This window comes from Oncorhynchus mykiss, chromosome 28 (genome assembly GCF_057628025.1).
Source record: "Oncorhynchus mykiss isolate SJ-2025 chromosome 28, ASM5762802v1, whole genome shotgun sequence".
Classification (NCBI taxonomy): Eukaryota; Metazoa; Chordata; class Actinopteri; order Salmoniformes; family Salmonidae; genus Oncorhynchus; species Oncorhynchus mykiss.
The window spans coordinates 28644988-28661251 of NC_143049.1; the positions used below are offsets into that span (position 1 = coordinate 28644988).

A 16264-nucleotide genomic window follows, 5' to 3' on the forward strand; every position below is an offset into this window, starting at 1 on the left:
ACCGATCCTCGACTTCGGCGATGTCATCTACAAAATTGCTTCCAATACACATCATCATCTGCTCATTTATCACTCCAGCGTTAATCTGCTAAATTATGATTACTTCGCTACTATGGCCTATTTATTGCCTACCTCCTCACGCCATTTGCACACACTGTATATAGACTTTTTTTTTTATTGTGTTGACTGTACGCTTGTTTATTCCATGTGTAATTCTGTTTGTGTCGTGCTGCTTTGCTTTATCTTGGCCAGGTCGCAGTTGGAAATGAGAACTTGTTCTCAACTAGCCTACCTGGTTAAATAAAGGTGAAATAAAATAATAAAGTACTGTCATTTCTCTTTGCTTATTTGAGATGTTCTTGCTGTAGTATGGACTTGGTCTTTTACCAAATATGGCTATCTTGTCACAACACAAATTATTGGCTCAAATGCAATAAGAAGGAAAGACATTCCACAAATTAACATGGTGTTACGCACGCCTCTATGAAGAGGGAACGCAACACCCTGCTACAACTAAACTCTCTGTGAAGTGAAAAAGGTATGGACTGTAGGTGCGAGTAAGAATGACAACAGACAGAATGTGGTACCGTTTACAAGGACTTTATTCCTTTACACGGTAATATGTGGAAAAGGGGCTGGACGGAACCAAAGCAAAGAAAGTAAATCCCAAAGCCCCCCCCTCTCCTTATCTTACCTGCCTAACCACTTTTACCTAATTTAGCACCACCTGGTGCCCTAACCAAAATATAGGGGGTGGTCCGCCCAGGTCTTACCTAGTGTGCCTAGACAGTGAATATACTATGGGTATATGTATGCCCGCGGGCCTCTTGCCTAAGCACTCCCAAGGTGCCTTCCCCTTTCCCCCTGGGAACAAATGAAACAGAATATTAAACAATTTCACAAACAAACTAAGAAACAAAGTACATCAAATAAGCTCTATCTGAGCAACAAACTCACAAAAAATACCAACTTCCCAGCAATGAACTCCCATCAAAATCAACCTCTAGCAATATCTCTCTGCAATGACCTCAGCAAAATCTCTATCACAAACAATCGCTTTGCAATGACCTCCCAGCAAATCTCTCTCAGTAATCCCTACCTCCAAAATCTCTCTCTCCTGAACAGAACACTGGCTTTTATATAGCTTCAGAATGAATGTAACTGGAGACAGCTGTGTCTTGACGAGGGGGCGGGGTCAGCTCTCCAATTAGCCCTGGAGTCGACCAATCAGCTGCTTGAGGGATTTCAGGAAGCCATTTCCTGAAATAAAACACATGCAAATACACAAACTACAACACATAAACTGGGGAACGTAACACATGGCACACCTGATTATTGAAATTCATTCCAGGCATTCATTCCACCTCATGATGCTGGTTGAGAGAATGCCAAGAGTGTGCAAAGCTGTCATTAAGGCAAAAGGGTGGTTACTTTGAAGACTCTCAAATATAAAATATAATTTGTTTAGCACTTTCTGGGTTACTACATGATTCCATGTGTGTTATTTCATAGTTTTCATGTCTTCACTATGTGCTGAGGAAAATCAGCGACCTACAGTACCAGTCAAAAGTTGGGACACACCTACTCAATTTTCTACATTGTAGATTCTACATTGTAGAATATAGTAAAAATAAAGAAAAACCCTTGAATGAGTAGGTGTGTCCCAACTTTTGACTGGTACTGTAGGTTGCTGATTTTCCTCAGCACATGTGTACACACGCACTACTGTTTGTGGATATGTGACCCTTTTCCGTCCCCGGTTGGATAGAAAGATGTAAGCACTTGGCACACAGGTATACACACTGCAAGAGCCATTCTGATTGCCAAACCCTGGGAAAGAGAGTATGGGAATGTGATGTGTCTAGAGAGAGTCATAGCAGCAGATTGTTGAGGTTAATATTTAATTTCCGTTGTGAAAGCATCTCATCATCACCATGGTCCCTTCTGCAGCTGTTTGATCTTTACCAGAATAATGAGCATGGCCTTGGTGTGTATTTATCTCTCTGTCCTCTCGTTTCTCTCTCTCTTTACACCCTCTCTCATCTCTCTGTCCTCTCGTTCCTCTCTCTCAGGGTGTTGAAAGCCTCAAGGATATTGACCTTTTCTTCTTCTTTCTCTCTCTCTCTCCCTATCTCAATGGGAGAATCTTAATTGCATACTCCTCGCATCCTCTCCCCTTGCCTCTTTCTCAAAACCCATTGGAGAAGAAGGTCAGAGGGAGGGACCTCTCGCTTTCTCATCCAATGGGTTTTGAGAAGTAGTGTGCAATTGAGATTCTCTGTATCTACCTCTTTTTCCCTTTGTGTTTTTCCCTCACTACAGAAGCTGCACAGACTTGTTTTGCTGTGTGATCTTCGTCATCGTCATCCTTGGATACATAGCACTGGGGACTGTGGGTGAGTGGACCCTAACCACTATATTACCAGGACAGTGTAAGGATGTCTATAGATGGAAACTCACAACTCTTCATGATGTATAGGTCTACATGCATTGGACAAAACTCGATGTCCAGCTGTCTTGCATTCCCAAATGTCTAGGAATTATGCCAATGTGAGACGAGCATTATCCTTTATTTCATCACCCTAGTGGAGTCAAAGTTCTGTTACTTTCAAAACAGTGTAAACAAGCAATGAAAAGGAGATGCTACATGAGTTGTGTTTAGACATTTGTATTGTAAGCAATGATAATGCCACAGTGGCCCAAACCCAAACACACTGGCCCAAACCCAAACACACTGGCCCATGAGTGGGAGTCAGTAGATGAACCTTTGATCAGAGGACTCTGAAATCCCACCATCAATACTCACCACCGTGTTAGAGAAAGATAAAACCGAATAGCAGTCGGTTCTAACTACTTAGTTAGCCGGCGGAGTAGTAAGATAAACACAAGAAAGGACGTGTTTGTGTCAAAGAAACAAGTAGCAAAAAAATAGTAGCAAAGAAAGAAAGAAAGTAGCAAGTGTGAGAGAGAAATGGTGAACATAGCTAGAGATCATACATTGTGCTGGAGAGAGATACAAAGAGAGAGCGAGAGGTGTGTAGCATCTGTTCTATTCAGAGACTGTTTGAAGACGTTGGGTTCACATCACCTCTGAAAGATGGTAGAAATGACTGTTTTCATGTCCCTCCCACAGCTCTATGAAGCGCTTCTGGGCTTCCCTCTCTTATCTCTATTATTTTGCTCTCCCCTCTTCTGCTAAAGATCAATCCATCGCTCAATGATTGGTTCTGCTTCAAAAGTTGTGTACGTTTTCTCATAGTAATGATCTCAGAAATGGTAAGCAGCTAAAGAATTAAAAGGGTAGGTTTTGGAGTGACTGCACTGAAGATAAAGTTGCTTCAACATTGAATAAAAGCAGCTATTTACTATGCATGCTGTTCTCCTGTTAGCGCCCCCCCCCCCCCCCTCCGCCCCTTGTGAATACTTACTCATTAATGCAATCAATTGTTCCCATTATATTACCATCCCCACTAGATGTTATAGGCAGCCCTACTCCCTATGCCCAACTGTAGCTCAATAAAAGGAAGATGTATCGTTGAGAAAAGAGAGAAGGATAAAACGCAGAAAGGGAAAATACAGCAATCCTGTGTATTGATTCTTGTAGTAGAGTTGGGTTATGACTGATATCTGGTCAGTGTTGAATAAAGTGATATTCAGAAAAGAACAGGTAGGGAGAGAGAGAAGATAGAAGCCATTGTTCAAAAATCCTTTTGGTTCAGGCCTTTTGACAGTCTCAACATGGGGTCTCTGTTGAAAAAGAGAACGTTTTCTACTGTGACATTGCCTTTGAGAACGTAGAGCTTCATTCAATCAAAACCTAACTTGCAGTCCTCAGTTGCACACTATAAAAACATACATTTAGTCCTGTAGCCAAATTCAACCAGAGAATGGCCTTGGCAGCACACAAATAAATCCCTACAATTTTCAGAATAAGTGAATGCAGGCATCAGTTGTTTTTTGTTGTTGATATATTCAGCTTCTGAAACTTTGAGATGAGGAGCATCCCAATCCTAATCCTTCTTTGATGCAGCTGATTCAAGGTCATAGAAGCAACTTACTGGCCATCAGCTACCCCATGACCTTTAATTGCCGATCTGGCCTTATTCCTTCCAATGTCATTATTTAACCTTGTCATACAGAACCGTTATAATATAAGTTGCCCCCTTTTGCTGCAACCCAGCGCTATAGACTCATATATTTTTGTATGAGTTCATTATTTTTCAATATGCCACGGCCATTCCATCTCATGTTTTAGTTTGAGTTCACCTCGGTAAAGGCGTGTGGAGCTCTGGTCTCATATTTTAGTGTGATCTCATTCTTTAAAGAGCAGCAGGGATGCTGGCAGTCAAAACCAATAGAGCGTTTAGAGAGCTTGATATTGGAGTGATGATGAAGTCACTCTTAACTCTTCATACCGCCTGCCAGCTACCAATGACCTCATGCCATCAGGAGAGGAGAGCCCCCCTCCCCCTCCTTCATATGCATAAACCCACACAAAATACACACACGTGCAAAATTACACACACTCACTCACACACACACACACCTTATTACAATCTACACCACTCCATGCCCATCTACACCACACAAACATCCATAATGACTTCATCCTCTCAGGAACACTCACTCACTTCAATCTTCTTTCTTTTTCTTTGCCTTGGCCTTTCTCTCTCGCGCAGACAAACACACACACACACACACACACACACACACACACACACACACACACACAGGATTTTCGGGTTGACTCATAACCTGCAGTCCCTGTGGTTATATCCGCAGGCGGGTTTAGGGTCATAAAATATTGTATGGATGAAGTGCGGGTGGGTAGCAAGCTGAACAACAATGCTTTAAAAGTTCATAAATGTATAATTCTTGTGCAATTCATATCTATAGGCTACATTGGGTTTTTTTTCTTATAATTTTGGATCTGCTATAAGTGCGTAAGCCTAAGCTTTATTGCCTTACTGTACGTGTGCCAAATACACGCCAATCGCCAAATGCTTTTGGGAACTTGGGCAGAATCTTAACGTCGATCCACTGAGGCAAAAATGACAATGTCAGAGTTGAATTCAATAAGAGAAAAGCTACGAAATGGAGAGTTGAAAATAAAGAGAATGAGGGTCCAGAAAAGTAATGTTTGGGAAAGATGAGGTGAAGTGGTAAAAGAGGAGGATAGCAGACTATGTTATGTGTGATGATTGTGAGGCGCTATACAAATTAGACAGTCACAAGATGGGGTCTTCAACCTACTGTTCTGATGAGTTAAATGGAAACTTACATCTGGACACTGACTGGAGGTTTATAACCTCTCACATTGTCTTTATATTAACTCCTGCTGAATTATGTATTTCTTGCAGTAAAATGTATACATCAAATGTAAATTGACACAGGAACAGGAGTGGAGAAATATTATTGATTTATTTCAGAACGTGAAGTTAGGGACCATCTGTAAAGGTGCTATCTTATCAGCATCATAAAAGCTGATAGTATATCTACCACATTAAATATGCATCCAAGCCGAAACTGAAATCTTATCAGAAACATGTTGGGTCGTTTTCACTGCTTTTCATTTCCTTAAAACCGGCAACAACAAAAACAATACTGCACCCCCTGTCAAATGATTCTGCCGTCTCTGACTGAACAGTGCATTTTCTATCGCCCCATTAGTGGGTTAGGGTCAGGTGCGGGCCTCAGATCTGAACTTTATCACATATAGTCAAGAGGTTGCGGATGGGTTATTAGGAATTGCAGCAGATGTGGATGAACAAACAGCCGGCATCACTAACACACACCATTTATCTCTCATCCCTGAGGCATCTTGTGTGGTTTGGGGGAAATCCTCTGGCTGTGCTGATTTACAGTAAACGTTGACCATACTAGGAAGATTCGTTCTGACATCATTCAGTGTATGATTTATTCAGCATAATTACTGATTCGCATTGATTTGTAGAGCAGCTGCAACCATACCATATATCAACAGGGCTAGGTCGGCACATGCCCATCCATCGCTATATCTCCTTAGAAGTCTGTCGTTCACTACGTGTTTCAGATACTGTACAGAAGCATTCCATTTAGAATCTGATGGTTCTGGAATACTATCATAATGATTCCGTTAGTCAGACTGTTCGACTGAGGTTCGACTGAGACTGTTCGACTGAGGTTCGACTGAGACTGTTCGACTGAGGTTCGACTGAGACTGTTCGACTGAGGTTCGACTCAGACTGTTCGACTGAGACTGTTCGACTGAGACTGTTCGACTGAGACTGTTCGACTGAGGTTCGACTGAGACTGTTCGACTGAGGTCCGACTGAGACTGTTCGACTGAGGTTCGACTGAGACTGTTCGACTGAGGTTCGACTGAGACTGTTCGACTGAGGTTCGACTGAGACTGTTCGACTGAGGTTCGACTGAGACTGTTCGACTGAGGTAGTCACTGACAGCCTCTCATTCATAGAGAAAAGGTACTACTATTGATCAAAACGAATCGACACACACAGACAAACATGCACGTATACACACATACACACACACATACACACACACATACACACACACACACACACACGTGGTGTCTTAGAAAGCGAAATCTCCTTTCCTGTATGCTTTCTGAACAATGCTGTAAACGATGCAGAAAATAAGCCTGAGAAGAGCAGTAGCCTCTGGAATGAGAAGTGTGATTGCGTTTTTTACAGCAGAGCAGCAGTTAGACACACAATGACCTCGTCTTTAAAACCCTGCCAGAGGAGCTGAAGAACACGTTGAGATTCTCCGATACAAAAGAATCTGAACCCTTTGATTCAGGGAGTGGGAATAAGACTTCAGTCTATCCAGACTTTTCATCTATATTTATTTTATTTCGGTATTAGAAAACAGAGGTAAAAGAGGATGATTTATTCTCGCTTCCTCTCTCCATCTCCTTCTTTCTCACTCTTTGTGGCTCTCTCTCTCGCTCTCTCGCTCTCTCTCCATTTCTCTCTCGATCTGTTTGCTTCTTTCTCTCTCATTCTGTCTCTCTGTGTCTCTCTCTCTCTCTCTCTCTCACTCCTTCTTTTTTTTCTCCAGCGTGGCTACAAGGTGACCCCAGGAAGGTGATCTACCCTACAGACAGCTACGGACAATTCTGTGGGCAGAAGGGCACTCCAAACGCGTGAGTAATTACTCTAGTGAGTGATTAGCATACCATTAGTACTAAATAGGCCTTAGATCCTTTTGAGGTCATGATAATTCCCCTGTGCCTTATTTGCTGCTATTAATTGGTGCTTACTTGCCAATTAACACACCTGTCAGAGGTTTCCACTACCACTGATACAGCGTCAGATACTTTTTCATCCCCCTGAATTCAGTTAAGGATCATCTGATCCTAGATCTGTTGTTAACTTTAAACTTCCATCTAGCCCTAGTGTGGCCCTCTGAACCATTGGCTGGTTCTTTATCTAAGCACTTCAATGCTATTCAATTGACCATTTGCCCATTACAATTAAAATGCACCTCACCCCCACACACAGTTCCCATTGTCAGTGAAATCAAACCCAGTGAATCCAAAGTCTAATACTGCATCCCCACACTAAACTGCTCAGTGTTGAATTCCCCTCATAGAACTCAAGCGTGATTGACAGGCTGTAACCATGGCGAGGATTCGTTCTTTATCGACGGCTGTAAAGCTGTGATAAGGCAGTTTGTGGGACCGGGCTATGAGATAGGGAGTAGTGTGTTTACTCCCAGCTAGCCAGGGCCCTCAGATCTCAGCAGCTCATAATTAGCACTGTGTTTTTCTCCCAGGATTATGGGATTGTGATGGAGTTTAGCCTGAAACACGTGTAGAGAAGAGACTACACCCCTCTCTCACCCGTTATACTGAAACACTGGAGCATACAGGCTACAATTGACAAAAATGAAGAGGGATATTAGTCTTTTTTAACATCACTGTATGTCCGACTATATGACGGCTTTTCTCTGAATCTGTCCTCTGTGCTCCACAGCCACCTAGTGGTAGAACTGTATCGCTTCTAAACCATGTCAATGTTTGTTCTTTCTATAGAAAAAAATCCACACTGTTCTACTTCAACATCCTGAAATGTGCCAACCCTGCTGTCCTCATCAACCTACAGTGCCCGACCACTCAGGTATTCATAACATATTGGTCAAATGATATCAGAGAAAAAATAACAGAGTAATGAAGTATTTAAGTGTAGTGGCTGTTCAGACATGGGGGTCATATCAGCCACGGAATGAGTTTACCTTGGGGCTCATAGTAATGGCTGGAATGGAATTCATGGAATGGTATCAAACACGTGGTTTCCATGAGTTTGATATTAAAAATAAATATAGTCGCACTCCCAGTAATTTATTGGGTAAATCACCAACGTTTTGGCATCACTCTGCCTTCTTCAGAAGTTTGATACCATTCCATTTACTCCATCCCAGCCATTATTATGAGCCGTCCTCCTCTCACCAGCCTCCTGTGATATCATTTTACTGACTTTTAATAAAAATGTGTGTATGTGTGTGTGTTTCCTAACAGATGTGTGTTTCCAAGTGCCCGGACAAATTTTCCACCTATACAGATGTGCAGTTGCAATACCAAATCACTGCCGCGCCCTGGGACTACTACAGGCAGTTCTGCAAACCAGGATTCAACAACCCAACAAAGGCAGGTACCATGTATGTAAGCTGTAAGCAAAGGCAGTGTGTAGGCAGGATACTGTTAGGATGTGTACCATGTATGTAAGCTGTTTGCATGTGTGAGTATACTGGTTCTCAAAGGCAGTGTGTAGGCAGGATACTGTTAGGATGTGAACTTTCCATTGAATGCAACATCTTGATCTTTGCTTTTTATTTTCAGCCCATTGCACAAGTGTTACGAGACGAGGACTGTCCATCGATGATTGTGCCTAGCAGACCATGTAAGTACAGGGGGGGGGGGGGGGAGATGGCAACTGGCAGGCTATTGTGAAGTGATGGTACTGAATTGTCTTGTCTACTAGTCCTGCAGCGTTGTTTTCCTGACTTCATCACTCTGAATGGAACCCTGACGGTGGCCAAAAGAACCCACTTCAAAGATGCCCTGGACACAGCCCGCAGTGTGACTGAACTAAGAGACGCTGCCAAGTGAGTTACAAAGACCGACACACACACATGTTGAGGTGCGTGTTCATGCATACACACACAAACACACAGAGACATTTCTGTAAGAACGGCAGTTTTAGAATAGTATTGTCTCCTAAAGTGGCATCACAGGTCTGGTGGATGCTAAGGAGGTTGGGATGAAGATTGTGGAGGACTACGCCGCCTCATGGAACTGGATCTTAATGTAAGAACCTACATGAAAACTAGAATACTTCAGTACTTACTATAGGATTCTGTAGTAAACTGTAGAATACTTTACTACATCCTGTAGTATCCCTCTATCATGTGTAATACTTAGTATATAATCTACCACACACTACAGTATTATCTACAAAAATACTACAGTAATGTCCGCATAAACCCAATAATAAATACTTCAGTATTGAATTTGCATATACCCAGTACATTCCCCTCCACCCATAAGTGAGGAACCTAAATGCCAAGTATAGCCCATATATTGTGTACCCTACAGGCTATAGAAAAGAATAGTAGCTATGAACTATCAGTTCAGACCCCAGTCCTACCTACGTACCTACCTACCTACCTACCTACCACAAGTTATGGAAAATGTGCTCTTTTAGTATTTCTCTAGCCTGCACTTCTTCATCAAAGAAAATGTTAAAAAAAACATGATCTATAGTAAATACAACAGTAAAGTCTACAAAAACACTACATTAATTACTATAGTATATACTACGCTTTTATTTTACTACAGAATTTATACTACAGTTAACTGTAAATACTACAGTAAAGTCTACAAAAACACTAATGGGTAATACTATAGTATTTATAGTACTTTTTCATGTGTGAACTCTTACTGGCAGAGATACACTGGTTTGAGTTATTATAAGGGACAATGAATTGTTCTGTATGGTACTTTTACGGTACTGTAAAATGCTATATTTAGAGAGTGTACTGTATATTATATTTCCAGAGGTCTGGTAATGGCTCTGGTGGTCAGTCTGATCTTCATCCTGCTGCTACGTTTCACTGCCGGACTCCTCCTCTGGTTCACCATCATTGCAGTCATACTGGTCATTGCATACGGTCAGTATGTGTGTGTGCCTGTTTGCTTGCGTGCGTGTTTAAGCGGTTGTGTGAATATGTGCAACTGTGCATATGTACGTACGTGCGTGCGTAGCCGCGTGTGTTACCAGTGTCTTCTCACCTCTTTAACCTCTGCTTTCTGTGACTCTGTAGGAATATGGCACTGTTACCTGGAGTTCTCCCTGCTGAGGCAGCAGCCCGGGGCAGATGTGACCATCGTAGACATCGGCTTCCAGACAGATGTCATGGTTTACCTGCAGCTCAGCCAGACATGGCTCATCTTCTGTGAGTCATCACCTCTCTCATGACGATCTCTCTCTCAGCTTTATCTCAGGGCTGAGTCTCTTTCAAAGCATTTAGGCTGATGACCAGTTTCAGTAAAAGTAAAACATTTCTCAAAGTATATGGTTGTTCTGTAATACATTCTTTCATTTACTTTACACATTACAAATTGAGAAAATGTTTGGTTAGGATTGATACTATGGTTTGGCTCAGACTCGCTAACTTTCTGCTGTCTCTCCTCCCCACTCTCTCTGTTAGTGATAGCTCTGGGTACCATAGAAGCCTCTATCCTGATCATTCTTATCTTCCTGAGGAGGAGAGTACGGGTGGCTATCGCTCTACTGAGAGAGGGAAGCAAGTAAGTCAACTAATAGTAACAGTTTCCGCGTTCTCTCACTTTATTTCTTCATTTAGTTCAAGAGTATATTTTCAATGACTGATGTTCTTCTTGTGCCTCTGGTCTCTAGGGCCGTCAGCTACATCATGTCAACACTCTTCTATCCAATCATCACTTTCCTGCTGCTGGCCGTCTGCAGCTCCTATTTTGCCGTCACCTCTGTGTATCTTACTCTTACTGGTGTGGTATTTCTCCACTCGAGGGCGCTGTTTTTGCATTTCTTTGTTCATGATAACCATCAACTCCCAGATGCTATACAGTTGTTGTATTGAATGCCTTATGGAGTACAGAGACACATAATTAATTGAAGAAAGTGGTGTTCTATTGTGTATTGTTGTACAAGAGCAATTTTTTTTTAACCTTAATCAGCATTACACCCAGATTCCTGGCCTCCTCTGGAGATGCCATCTATAAAGTAATGGCTGCTGAGCCCAACTGCATGTACGCAAACAAGACATGTAATCCTGAGGTAAGTCCCCTTTTTCTCCACTCAATCTAAGTATCCTGCAGACACACACAGAAACTCGGGTTGAGTACCCCAGATTTGCATGGATGGTAATCCGGTATTTTCACTATTTCCATCTCAGACGTTCAACAAGACCAACGTGTCTAAGGCGTGTCCGGGAGCCCAGTGTACATTTGCGTTCTACGGCGGTGAGACGCCCTACCACCGCTACCTCTTCATCCTCCAGCTGTCCAACCTGCTCATCTTCCTGTGGCTGGTCAACTTCACCATCGCCCTGGGACAGTGTACCCTGGCTGGAGCCTTCGCTTCCTACTACTGGGCCCGGAGGAAGCCCCAGGACATCCCCCCCTGTCCCCTGTTCTCTTCATTTAGCAGGGCCATACGGTAAGGAGCCTTCCATACCAGACCACAAATACAGTTGATTAGCAGGGTTACTGGAAAAGTGACTTTCATTAGGGCTCAGGAGTTGTTTGAACCATGTGTTTAGAGGGTTTGGGAGTTGATGATTTTTATTAATGATAGACTGACTAAAGCAGATGTGCGTGTGTGATCATCTGGGTTACAGGTATCACACAGGCTCACTTGCGTTTGGTGCTCTAATTCTGGCCGTGGTTCAGATGGCCCGAATTATCCTGGAGTATCTAGATTCTAAACTCAAAGGTCAGTTTGGCTTTAGGACAGTATAGTACAGTATTACATCATCTAGTCCTGAATGTGACTCTGGAGTAACTCGTCACTAATGGTCTGTGTTCAGGTGCCAATAACGTGGCAGCACGCTTCGTGCTCTGCTGCCTCAAATGCTGTTTCTGGTGTCTAGAGCGCTTCGTCAAGTTCATGAACAGAAATGCTTACATTATGGTGAGTATGGTGGTTTGTGGGCGTCCATATGCACTGACACTTACATAGTAGTTCCTCGGTGTGAAGTGGTGCTAATTTAGCGACAGAGTCAGGGGTAGCTGAATATGACCGCACAACTCAATTGTAGGCTATAGTGTAACTCAATATGGTACCATGGTCTGTGTGTTCACTCTAGATTGCGATATATGGGAAGGGCTTCTGCATGTCAGCTCGAGATGCCTTCTGCCTACTGATGAGAAACGTAGTCAGGTAAGGCCCTCTGAAGCCAGGGGCTGGATTGTTAGGCTACCCAGTTGGTGGCACCTTACTGAGCTAACCTCACCGGGTTCCCCCCTCTCTACTGCAGGGTGGCGGTGCTGGACAGAGTGACTGACTTCCTACTGTTCCTGGGGAAAGTGCTAATAGCAGGGAGTGTAGGTGAGTCATTGCAAAAAACATATATTTTTGTTCTTGTGACTTCTAACCGTTTTAGTCTAAGGTTATTAATAGAATTTATATTGTCTTTGACTGAAATCAGTCAAAGGTATAAATATTTGATGAAGCGTATCTGTGGGTATTTACAATGTTGTTTGTGTGTTTCAGGCGTCATAGCCTTCTTTTTCTTCACACACAAAATGCCCATCTTTCAGGAAGAAGTGCCGACCTTGCATTACTACTGGGTACCGTTACTGGTAAGAGGCCCAAATAGAAAGGGTATAGCAGTGGGTATATCCTACATTCAGCTGGGTATTGATGGTATATTATCGTGTCTTCTCATTGGCAGACGGTGATATTCGGGTCCTATTTGATCGCTCATGGATTCTTCAGTGTATATGCAATGTGTGTAGACACACTGTTTCTGTGTTTCTGTAAGTAAAACCTGTGTATTCCTCCATAGATATGCTTCCAAAACACGGTGGTATTGGTTGATGATTCATTACGGTTGAATGCAAAAAAAATCACATCTGAAAGAATACGCCTGCTCTCATCCTGACCTCTGGCATCTTTGATTGGCTATTCAGTCGATCCCAATATCAATGCTTTGGCTGCTTTACAACTGTAAAAACCCCCATGGCTGTTCACTTGCTTCACATTTGATCTGAGCACCTCTAACCCTTCTCTCCTCTCCCTTTCTCCACTCCTCCCATACACCCCTCCAGGTGAGGACTTGGAGAGGAATGATGGGAGCTCTGAGAAGCCTTTCCTCATGTCCGCTGGGCTTCACAGTATTCTGAGAAAAACTGACCACCACTGAGGGACACAAAACAAAACTGTCCTACAAACTAATAGCTTTACTCTTCTGAGATATTTAGCATGCTTTAAACTCAACTCAACTGAACAGAGCTGAACACTAGCTACCTACACTATGCTGTCTATCAGCTAGCAAGTAATATCAGTCTCTAATGGACGATGAGACCACTGGCTGTGACTATTGCAACTCAAGAACCTTCTCAACTCTTCAGAATGAACACTGACTGGGATTTTGAGGGATGCTGAGACTCCTCTTAAGAACTCTTACATTGACTATGACATTTGTGATCATTCAAATAATTATTAGAAGTACAGGACACAGACAATGAGACTAATAGTGTGACTATTAAGCATGAAGACTTTGCTACTGCCTTACCTCAAGACTAGGAATTTGCAGGCAGCAACTCTTTTGGAACAAGGTCAGGTGGTCAGACTTCACTGTGACTTGTTCAGATAATCCAACAAGCTCGTAACTCTCTGGTGCAGTGAGAGAGAGATTTAGAGACTTCTGGTTTGCTCCAAACACATCAGAGGCTATGCATATCCAACCTGCAGGACACTGCTATTGTCCCTACCATCTTCATTCATCCGCAGCAGCTGTACTGTAACTGTAGTTTACATGAACAAGGGACCTTAATGCAAAGAAAAGTGCAGCAGACTCTGACTGAACCCTAAATGGTAGTCTGACCAACTCTTGTTCTGCGGACTTTGTCTTTTAGCTAATGCTCAAACTAGTTGATTTATGCTACTCAAAGTCCATATTCATTACTAATGGAGTTCCAAATACTTAGCCACTAAAGGCTAAGCAGCAACAGTGTCAAGGACAATCATGAGAAATTTGACCCTGTCACACTACTGCAGTCAACAGTGCAGTTTGCGGTCAAAACGTGAAACTGTGGTCACCTTTACACCCACAAATGGGCTCAGGTACAGCACGGGTAGCCTGTATTGTGTGTGTGTGTGTGATACTACACTGTACATGTATGTTAGTGGAGGCTGCTGAGGGGAGAATGGCTCCTAATAATGTCTGGAACGGAGCAAATGGAATGGCATCAAACACCTGGAAGCCATGTATTTGATGTATTTGATACCATTCCACTGATCCGCTCCAGTCATTACCACGAGCCCGTTCTCCCCAATTAAGGTGCCACCAACCTCCTTTGATGTATGTTTGGAGGGACTAGCTGTTCCGAATAAGGGCTTCTGTATATCTGATATGCTCCTGTCCTACTGTATGAATATTGAATCCTATTGTTTCAACTTCGTCAAAACCGGATGGTTTCACTTTCAAATCAGGATTTGATTTTGAAGTCATGTCATCTCTTGGTCCTGATAGGATCTAATTACAACTGAATGGTGTTACTCCCTGGCCAATGGACTACTCTCCATAATCCAGACATACTGTATGTTGTGTGATAGGAAAACCTGCAAGCAAACAAAAATCCCTATGCCTAGCTTTGGTTGCTGTATGGTGGATTACAGTTGTCTGAAGTGCTGATTTTTTTCATTTTACCTGGATGACCACCCCAGTTCTGGCAAATACTTGGGGAGACTATCAAATACAGAGAATGTGTACAAAACACTGGTCGAAAGCATCCACTATATTAAACAGAAGGCTAAGGCAGATCCTATGGAGATTCAGATAAGTCTGTGTCAATGCAATTTAAGATCCATTGAAAAATAAATGCTGTTTACCTAGCTGAGCATAAGGTTTTATGTACGACTTAATTGCAGGTTCTAGTTAATGTGCCTAGCTGGTTGATAATGGAGGCTTTTACTTTAGGCTAAACACCTTTTTAGACTCCTGGCAATGGAAGGATGTCAATGTCATTTTGGTAGAATTTGTACTTCAGTGGTAGTACAGATGAAAAAAGTGCTATGTTTTTATAATGTCAATTACATGTACATGCTCTTTTCTACATTTTGGGATGAATATTTAATGTATATTTAATTTGGGATTTTCTTTTGTAAAATTTAGTCAATGAGAATGTGAAGTGACATTTATAAATAAAATAAATTTGAATAGTTCCATGTGATTTACAGCATTTGATGTGCCATGTAATGCGTTTACACCAACCATTTCTACAGTGTGAAAACATGGGCAATATTGAAATGTTGTGCAAATCTACAGCTATTGCAGGTAAAACATCAAAATCACTGTAGAATCCATAAATCCCAATTACCCGTCTATTCTTCCTCATTTTGAGTTTCTTTTCAACTCTGAGGGCTCTATTCAATCTGAAACGCTGAAGCAGAAGGCGTTACAGATTCTCCTATAGAAATGTTAAGGTAATTTACGATTGAGCCAAAATATGCAGCGTTTACCGTGAATGCAATCTCCACTAAAGTGGGAACATTGCCTTTAAATTTCATCCCAGCTGTAGAGCTGAACTTCCTCGATCCGGATTGAATCACCCCCTTATTTCCAGTGCTGGATCAAGAGTTCAACCAAAGATTATGGAAATTCTGACAAGGTACTCGTCTCTCCACCCTAACAATGGGAGTCGTTGTCCACAAAGCGGCACAGTGGGTTGTCTAGCTCCTGCCTATCCTTTTTTGGATTGGTGGACAAATCTCATTTATTGTCATATTTTTTAAATATTCAATGAGGGTTGTTGACATCAACCGCCTGTATTCAATGTAGAGAGATGCTATGCTACTAGCCACATTCCATTAATATGCATAGCCGTCTCAAGACAACTCTGGTATAGTTCTCAAAGTTGCCGGGATTTCAAGTGACCTACTTATACACTACATATACAAAAGTATGTGGACATCCCTTTAAATGTATGTGGACATCCCTTTAAATTAGAGTATTCAGGCTATTTCAGCCACACCTGTTGCTGATGGGTATA

At 42.3% G+C, this 16264-nt stretch overlaps 1 protein-coding gene across 3 annotated transcripts in view; it reads left to right on the plus strand.

The window, feature by feature from the left end:
- Positions 1 to 15437, plus strand: part of LOC110508829 (choline transporter-like protein 5-A) — a 66911-nt gene extending 51474 nt beyond the window's left edge. For 2 of the 3 annotated variants that reach the window (XM_021589672.3, XM_090224961.1), the window contains 20 exons: positions 2323 to 2396; positions 7066 to 7150; positions 8042 to 8126; positions 8525 to 8653; positions 8846 to 8906; positions 8988 to 9111; positions 9230 to 9313; positions 10064 to 10176; positions 10330 to 10461; positions 10717 to 10816; positions 10926 to 11018; positions 11237 to 11324; positions 11443 to 11705; positions 11887 to 11981; positions 12076 to 12179; positions 12355 to 12428; positions 12526 to 12596; positions 12762 to 12850; positions 12943 to 13027; positions 13319 to 15437. In XM_021589672.3, the coding sequence (XP_021445347.2) occupies positions 2323 to 2396; positions 7066 to 7150; positions 8042 to 8126; positions 8525 to 8653; positions 8846 to 8906; positions 8988 to 9111; positions 9230 to 9313; positions 10064 to 10176; positions 10330 to 10461; positions 10717 to 10816; positions 10926 to 11018; positions 11237 to 11324; positions 11443 to 11705; positions 11887 to 11981; positions 12076 to 12179; positions 12355 to 12428; positions 12526 to 12596; positions 12762 to 12850; positions 12943 to 13027; positions 13319 to 13413 (2044 nt within the window). In that variant the 3' untranslated portion in view covers positions 13414 to 15437. The remainder of the gene's footprint in view (positions 1 to 2322; positions 2397 to 7065; positions 7151 to 8041; positions 8127 to 8524; positions 8654 to 8845; positions 8907 to 8987; positions 9112 to 9229; positions 9314 to 10063; positions 10177 to 10329; positions 10462 to 10716; positions 10817 to 10925; positions 11019 to 11236; positions 11325 to 11442; positions 11706 to 11886; positions 11982 to 12075; positions 12180 to 12354; positions 12429 to 12525; positions 12597 to 12761; positions 12851 to 12942; positions 13028 to 13318) is intronic. The other variant, XM_021589671.3, reaches the window with a different exon arrangement.
- Positions 15438 to 16264: the final 827 nt, after the last annotated feature.